Source organism: Haliotis asinina, chromosome 1, assembly GCF_037392515.1.
Source record: "Haliotis asinina isolate JCU_RB_2024 chromosome 1, JCU_Hal_asi_v2, whole genome shotgun sequence".
Lineage (NCBI taxonomy): Eukaryota > Metazoa > Mollusca > Gastropoda > Lepetellida > Haliotidae > Haliotis > Haliotis asinina.
This window is the reverse complement of record NC_090280.1, coordinates 35,086,885-35,095,832: the sequence shown is the minus strand read 5'-3', so window position 1 is coordinate 35,095,832 and position 8,948 is coordinate 35,086,885. Positions and strand designations below refer to the sequence as shown.

At 36.0% G+C, this 8,948-nt stretch overlaps 1 protein-coding gene across 2 annotated transcripts in view; it reads left to right on the top strand.

Annotated features, from left to right (window-relative positions):
- Positions 1-309: 309 nt before the first annotated feature.
- The window catches only part of LOC137290712 (serine/threonine-protein phosphatase 2A 65 kDa regulatory subunit A alpha isoform-like), a 29,827-nt gene continuing 21,188 nt past the window's right edge, over positions 310-8,948 (top strand). Inside the window, exons 1-2 of one of the 2 annotated variants that reach the window (XM_067821805.1) lie at positions 310-411; positions 3,874-3,964. In XM_067821805.1, coding sequence (XP_067677906.1) covers positions 331-411; positions 3,874-3,964 — 172 coding nt within the window. In that variant the 5' untranslated portion in view covers positions 310-330. The remainder of the gene's footprint in view (positions 412-3,873; positions 3,965-8,948) is intronic. The other variant, XM_067821813.1, reaches the window with a different exon arrangement.

Genomic DNA, 8,948 nt, shown 5'->3' with positions numbered 1-8,948 from the left:
GTCAACATGTGCACGTCAGGTTCATCGCTGATAACAGATATAACAATAAAGGTAGATCTATGTCCAGTGAGTAATGTATGTTATGATAACTTCTGCTGTCGCGGATGTTCGTGCATTTCCGGAAACAATCGGGATGCATTACGTCATCTGAATAGTCTCGATCAAGGCCAACATGGGTAAACAGTTTTAGCGTACAAATTATTTATATGTTACTATTTCTCGTGCTTTTTGCCACATTGATATAAGGCAGTGATGCTGGTTGTTATTTCTCCAATCTTTAGAATTTGTCCTTTATGTTAATGCGGAAATCCCACATATTCAAAATCCAACATGGCGGCGAGCGAGTCTGGAGATGATTCTCTCTATCCAATTGCGGTTTTAATCGATGAATTAAGAAACGAAGATGTTCAGGTATACAGAATCGTTCTTTTTAGCGTTCATACAAAAAGTATTTTGCCTTGTGAGCGCTCGAAGTGCTGAATGATTCCCTAGTAGTGTATCGGCATTCCACTGACAGAATTGTTCGCCGACATTTTATCTCAGTGTTTTGACAACACGATTTTTGTCCCATTGGAAGATATATTCTGAGCGCATGTAACTGTATGCTTTAATCTTACGTGTTTAAACTTATGTCTAACACAATTCTGTGCATACAGATATTTTTAACCGATCAATGTTATTTTAATGCGCATTTCACTTCAAGTGAAAGAGCATTTTCTACAACCGCCTTCACGTGACAACCGATTGTTAAATATTTCTTAGAGCAATTTTAACACCTTCACGTTATTAAATGTGTTACTCTCAAAAGTGCAAGTCGGTTCTTGTCGGGCAGTATCCGTAAGCATTGATGAGAACGTGTTGACATTGATGACAATAACCAGTGCTTTAGCATTATGTAGGTGAAAGGGCAGAATTCATTATCGTGATTATGAATTAAATGAGGCATAAGCTCTCATTTTCCTTAATAAACTGTCATAGGCCTAACATCAATGTGCACTAATGATTTGGCATGCCCAATCTGTGTATGAAATTCAAGTCCTGCAGGTTTTTTCATAATGTGAAAGATATAAAGTGTCTCTAGGTAGTACTCAAGGCACTTTTTGTGAAGTGTCACATGATCACTGACATGTTTGTCTTGAGGTCAGAAAATTCTTACTAGATTAAGATGTAAATTTTAAGCCACTCTCTTAAAGCAGGAGATTGGAGTCCATGGACCCATTACAATTCAACATTGACAGACATGGTAACCAGTCCATGCTTGTCCAAAGCAGCACCAAATGGGTCAGATGGATTTGGTTGATGCATGTTATTGTATCACTGATGTAGCTGGAATGTTGCAGAGTGTGCTGTGTAAGAAACATGACAATTTACTATTTCAGTTGTAGTTCCTGGTACATTAGGAACTTTTTGAATAAATAGAGCCAAGGATTATCATGTGATAACTAGACTGGAAATGGCAATAGCTGGAAATGCTTTAGGTGCCTCAATGTGATTCAGTTAAGAATGATCCGTTGATACATAACATTCAAAGAGTTTCTGTTTCATGATTGACAGGATTTGAATCTTATGTAGTTGGTTTCAAATGGATTACATATCCTATTATGCGTTTTTGGCATATATTGATGTGCATTGTGCATATCTAAAGTAGTAATGAACAAGTGTAGCATTTTTGTTTGTTTGAGTTTGATTGTCTGTCTTGTCCTCGAATTTCCAGTGGTATTTGCCAGTTTGTGAAATGGAAAGAAAATGTTAACATTTAATATGATAATGAATTTATGATGCGCATCCATTTTCGGACAACTAAGAATTCTGTCAAGGCAGTAAGCTGATTGTAAAATTTAAGAACAATGTAAATTGGTGTGATAGGGGTGTGGGGAAAAGTGATAAATGGAAGGGTAAGAAGATGTATGAATAAAATAAGGCAAAATGAGCATTTCTCACCTTTTTGCCAGTTACTATGAAAAGTTTTTGATTGAAATTGGGACTGCATTTTATCAATAATTGATTTACCAACATTGTGAAATGCTTAAATGGCATAACTCCTTTACTGTGAGGATGATTGTAGATATTTAAGCATTTTCATTGACACTTTGACATGTTTATATAAGTGTGCACATGCACGCACACAGTCGTCACTAATCTAAAGTGTCAGTGAAAATGCATTGTGAGGTGCCTCTCTCACTTTTTCTGTCTGAACAGCTGAACAAGTCTTTATCAGGTCTTAGTCAAATATCTCTGTAAACTGGACAAGACATACATGGTATGTGTATGTATGCCACATACTTGAAGTAGCCATCACCAGTTTGGTGCACCTAAATTTTATAGTTATACATGTGGACTGATCATCAAAACTTGCTTCTGTGGACAGTAAAGAGAGACTGAAGAATAGTTTATTAAATAGTTCAACTAGCAGGAGACAGTTTGTTTCTTTGTTTATTGTAGAATAAATTTGTGCTTATAGGTAATGGCTTAGACTGTTAAGTCTTTGAAGGGCATTTAGAATTGAAATACATAAGAATGAAGATTTTTATGGATATCAATTTCTTTATTATGAGTACACAACGTTTCGGAGTTAATGCTTACTCCATCAGGTGAATGAGAATGGGGTACAGAGCTATATTTATGTGTACAGGTAAACATTAAGGCTTAGGCTGGTTATTATGTTCTCTTTATGATCACGTGATATCTGCAAAGTTTCAGTTTATGATATTTGCAATGATAATCTTGTGATCATACATGAACCATATAGTCAGATCAATGTTAAGACCTGTAAAGTGTCCCGAGTGACCTACTTCAAAGTGCCAGGTCTTTTTAAATCTCGGTTAGGTGTTTAAATTATCGTGATTATTGTGTAATTGTGATATACTTTTCAAAATGAAGAGAGGACCTTGAATTCGTCTGTGTGAGTTGAATATAAGGAACCATTTCACTACTGGTGTTTTGGTGTTAAAAAATTATTGAAAATTGATTGAAAGAAGGATTAAAGATAATTATCTATTGTTAAAAAACATTATTGATATCAGAATTTTGTTTCAGTATAAAACTTACACGAAGTAAACTAATGATTGAACTTGACAAGTACTCACAAACAAACATGCACTCGTCAGGGTAAGGCTATGGGCATTGTCAAATTGTGACCACTTTTGTTGTTTAATTACAATTCCAGTGTCTTTCTTGCATGCTTGCAGTATAAGCTATAAAAACATTGATTAGAATAAAAACCTGGGGGAATTGCATTAATAATATATCGATTTCAGTTATGACCAGTAATCATTCACCACAAGTTCTCTGATAATCCACAAGTTCTCTGATAATTCAACACTACATTTCACAATAATTACTTGAGTAGATCACCCTCAAGCAAGTTGTTTTGCTTATGCAAAGATGCTTCGCTCATAGATCAAGATCAACAGTACTTTATCAGTGGACAGTGTACTAATACTGTAGTGTGACATAATGTAAAAACTGTATTATCATCTGATAAATTACTGTTGATCTTGATCTCTGAGAGAAGCATCTTAAATGCATGTTACCGGATCCTGAATTAATGCGCATCAGTCACTGAATTGCCAGTCAGATACCTTTTTAATTTTGCTTGGTTTGATAATTAAATATGTAATATTGTGTGAAAGTGTTGGACTCATTTGTGTTCTGAGTTTCATGGATTGGGATAGAGAACTTCGGTAGTGTGTCATTCCAGGATTATTAGCTATTTTCTGAGTTTAGTGTATGCCACTGCCCTTGTATCAAGCGTAAATTTCAAAATATTTATAGGCCAATTATTATTCAAATGTGCAAAATGGCCCATGGCAACGACCTTTCCCAATCCCTGAGTATTCATCTGACACTAATGATTTCTTCTTCCTGTTCCAGCTGAGACTGAACAGTATCAAGAAGCTGTCTACAATAGCGCTGGCTCTGGGCGTGGAGAGGACGAGAAGCGAGCTCATTCCCTTCCTCACAGGTGACTTGCAAGGTTTACTGTTACCTGTACTAATACTGTAGTGTTAGTAGGTTTACTGTTATCTGTACTAGTAATGTAGTATCAGTAGATTTGCTGTTACCTGTGCTGGTATTGTAGTGTCAGTAGGTTTACTGTTACCTGTGCTGGTATTGTAGTGTCAGCAGGCTTACTGTTACCTGTACTAGTACTGTAGTATCAGTAGGTTTACTGTTACCTGTGCTAGTACTGTCAGCAGGCTTACTGTTACCTGTATTAACACTGTAGTGTCAGTAGGTTTTCTGTTACCTGTACTAATACTGTAGAGTCAGCAGGTTTTCTGTTACCTGTACTAATACTGTAGTGTCAGTAGGTTTACTGTTACCTGTGCTGGTATTGTAGTGTCAGTAGGTTTACTGTTACCTGTGCTGGTATTGTAGTGTCAGTAGGTTTACTGTTACTTGTGCTAGTACTGTCAGCAGGCTTACTGTTACCTGTACTAGTACTGTAGTATCAGTAGGTTTACTGTTACCTGTACTCATACTGTAGTGTCAGTGGGTTTACTGTTACCTGTACTAGTACTGTAAAGTCAGCAGGTTTACTGTTACCTGTACTAATACTGTAGTGTAAGTAGGTTTACTGTTACCTGTACTAATACTGTAGTGTCAGTAGGTTTACTGTTATCTGTACTAATACTGTAGTGTCAGTTGGTTTACTGTTACCTGTGCTGGTATTGTAGTGTCAGTAGGTTTACTGTTACCTGTGCTGGTATTGTAGTGTCAGTAGGTTTACTATTACTTGTGCTAGTACTGTCAGCAGGCTTACTGTTACCTGTACTAGTACTGTAGTGTCAATAGGTTTACTGTTACCTGTACTTATTCTGTAGAGTCAGCAGGTTTTCTGTTACCTGTACTAATACTGTAGTGTCAGTAGGTTTACTGTTACCTGTGCTGGTATTGTAGTGTCAGCAGGCTTACTGTTACCTGTACTAGTACTGTAGTATCAGTAGGTTTACTGTTACCTGTATTCATACTGTACTGTCAGCAGGCTTACTGTTACCTGTATTAATACTGTAGTGTCAGTAGGTTTTCTGTTACCTGTACTAATATTGTAGAGTCAGCAGGTTTTCTGTTACCTGTACTAATACTGTACTGTCAGCAGGCTTACTATTACCTGTGCTAGTACTGTAGTGTCAGCAGGCTTACTGTTACCTGTACTAGTACTGTAGAGTCAGCAGGCTTATTGTTACTTGTACTAGTACTGTAGTATCAGTAGGTTTACTGTTACCTGTACTAATACTGAAGTGTCAGTAGGTTTACTGTTACCTGTACTAGTACTGTACTGTCAGCAGGCTTACTATTACCTGTGCTAGTACTGGAGTGTCAGCAGGTTTACTGTACCTGTACTAGTACTGTAGCGTCAGCAGGTTTTCTGTTACCTGTACTAATACTGTAGTGTAAGTAGGTTTACTGTTACCTGTACTAATACTGAAGTGTCAGTAGGTTTACTGTTACCAGTACTAGTACTGTAGTGTCAGCAGGCTTACTATTACCTGTACTAATACTGTAGTGTCAGTAGGTTTACTGTTACAGTACTAGTACTGTACTGTCAGCAGGCTTACTGTTACCTGTACTCATACTTTAGTGTCAGTAGGTTTACCGTTACCTGTACTAGTACTGTAGAGTCAGCAGGTTTTCTGTTACCTGTACTAATACTGTAGTGTAAGTAGGTTTACTGTTACCTGTACTCATACTGAAGTGTCAGTAGGTTTTCTGTTACCTGTACTAGTACTGTAGTGTCAGCAGGCTTACTGTTACCTGTACTAATACTGTAGTGTCAGCAGGCTTACTGTTACCTGTACTAGTACTGTAGTGTCAGCAGGCTTACTGTTACCTGTACTAGCACTGTAGTGTCAGCAGGCTTACTGTTACCTGTACTAATACTGTAGTGTCAGCAGGTTTTCTGTTACCTGTACTAATACTGTAGAGTCAGCAGGTTTACTTTTACCTGTACTAATACTGTAGTGTAAGTAGGTTTACTGTTACCTCTGCTCATACTGTAGGGTCAGTAAGTAAATTGTTATCTGTGCTAGTACTGTAATGTCCGTATGCTTACTGTTACCTGAGCTAGTACTGTAGTGTCATTAGATTTAATTTTACCTGAGCTAGTACTGTAGTGTCATTAGGTTTAATTTTACCTGTGCTAGTACTACAGTGTCTTTTGGTTTAATGTTATCTGTACGGATATTGTGGTTTGTTACCTATATGGGATAGAGGACACAGTAGTTTTTTTCCTGTAAGTCCCTCTGGAGGTTACACCTTGTGGTGAGAGTTGATTTCCTGTTTCAGAAAATAAGATTGCCAATCAATGCACTGCAATATGGGGATTCCCCATCACTGGTTTTGTTATAGAGATTGCTGTTTTCGTTTTAGTGTTGTTTAGAAAAACAAAATCACATGGGTTACCCGGTAATAAAAATAATAACCAAGTTGTGACAATGAGTGACAGTTTTTCTTCCTTGTTATCTTTATTGTATAATTCTTTTGCTGTTAATTTGTAATTGATATAACTCAATGAGGATAGTCTGTCATTACCTGTCACTTGTTAGTTATTGTCTTAGTCAGCAGGTTTAAAGTTACTGAACTAATTCTGCATTTTGTTTAATTGGTGATATGTTCTTTTCTTCATTCATGAAAGTGTTAGTAAATGACCCAGTGGTTACTATGTGAAATTAAAATGGATGTTACTGTTTAAAGCTCAGTGAAAAGACTACAACAGCAGTTTCATGTGAATAAATGAGGGATAACAAACTTTGTCAGTATATGTTAAAGTGGAGACAGAAACCAAGGCAGAAATACCAGTCAGCTGGACACATCTCCCAGTTTATCTGTGATTCAGTGAAAAAAAACCCCAATACTGTAATACAAGGAAGTTTCACACGATGACTTAAAAATATAGCTAATTTGACATTGCGAAATGTACCAATCTTGTACAGCCTGTTGTTAGATATACCCTGACACTCAATCAGTCTTATATAAAAGTTCTCCTGCTCCTTACCCATGTAGTCCACGCTTTTTATTACTTAATTGTTTATGGATTAAATAACAGTTTTACAAAATAATACTATTTTATATTATGTTCAAATAAGAAATAGAATATGCCATCTGTCAAGAACCAGCATTTGAACTAAGTAATGTTAATTTGGTCTTTAATTTGTTGCCGTGTTTAAAATTTTGTTTTGCAACAATGCCCTATTTGTAATAGAAATTTGATTTCAATGAAGGAGATTTTTTGAATATTTATTTGGATTTTATTTATTAGCACATTTTGAAAAATGGAAAAACTGAACCAAATTTAGCACAGATTACAGTCGGCAGTTCCATGTACCAGGTAATGTGGCCTTTTGTTGAAACACAGTTCTGATGCTTCGACAAATATGACTTCTGATGAATCAAAATGTAACATTTGTGATCTATTGATCCATTATCAACAAATCTTCATTTCAGTGTATAAATAGAATTAGTAGGCTTGATACTAATGATAGTCTTGTGATTTTTGTTGATTAGTTTTAATCAATGTAATGTCAACATTCAGTGAAGTTTGATTTTTTTTTTTTTTTTAAAGATCATAAACACAAACCATATAGGTGATGAACAATAATTTAGTAGTTAATTTAGTATGTCTGATGACTTGTGGTTTTCCGATTACTTGAAATAATCGAAGATTGGTTACACTGACCACATAAAGCAATCGATCAAAATTTCTATAATTCACTACTGTTTTAGTGTTTGAAACACTTGATGATAGATCATATCTTAGAAGTTTTCAGGGCCTGAAAACATTTTTAAATCTTAGAAAATTCACTTTATTAACTAAAAAGCCCTGACTGGTTATTTCTTGAAGACTCCAGGTACTTTTATGTTCATGTTATATTTGTCATCACTTTGAAGTAGCAAGTTGCATCATTTTGCACAGGACATGAAATTTGAAAAGGCAATTTGCGTAATTTCTAAATGAAACAAAATGCAACAAAACTATGTTATACTTACCTGCATTAACAACCCGAATAGGAAATCTAGGAAAAGTGATGTGCACCATTTTTTTTTCAAATGATTTCTTGTTGGCAATGATCAATTAATTTTCATCTGTTTTGAGTTTTCAACCTATGCACAACTTAAGTGATGATAGCCACATTATGGCCAGCCCTTAAATGTACAGCATGTTTAGGGATGAATTGCGAAAAAAAAAAATCACCAGCTGTTTTTGTCAGTAAGTGTTACAAAGTACTGTCCAGATCTGTGAGCCTACACAGAAAGCTTACCATTTCATTATTGTCAGGTATGCAAATTTTCCTGATAAACAGTCTTCAAATGTAATATGTTTAAAGTTGAAGAAAATGCCACTTAAGAAAGGCTTTCAGTTCTATAATAGATGAAGGAGCCACTGCGTCAGTGTGTACCACTCACTATCAAATTACAATTACATATGCTAATGATTCACTCACTGATAAGAAAACTGCACATTGCTGTACAAGTGCTGTTATCATCAATATGGCCTTTGACCTCAATGCACCTTATCATACCTGCAATCAAGCCAGGGGCGGGCTGGGGCAGCCTAGTGGTTAAAAGTGTTTGCTCGTCACACCTGAGACCCTGAATTGAGTCCCTACAAAAAAATTTAAAATATTAAAAATAATATTGTGAACTGTATTATGGATATGCAAATCATTCAAAATGGTGTTGTGATTTGTATCATGGATATACAAAGCGTTCAAGACTGATCTGTATTGTTGTTAGAGCGAACTTCTATAAACAGATATGCTGATAATACCCTTAATTAACAGCTAGCCCAATCTGCAGCCATGATCCATTGCATGTGAAGGGCAACAGTTCTGTAGCAGCAACACAGTAAGCTTGTATTGATTCTTGGCTAATTGCTGGGAGTCCCCTAATAGAGTTGTTGCAAGCGTGTGTGTGATGAGTGTTAAGCTGTGAGTCGTGAAATCTAG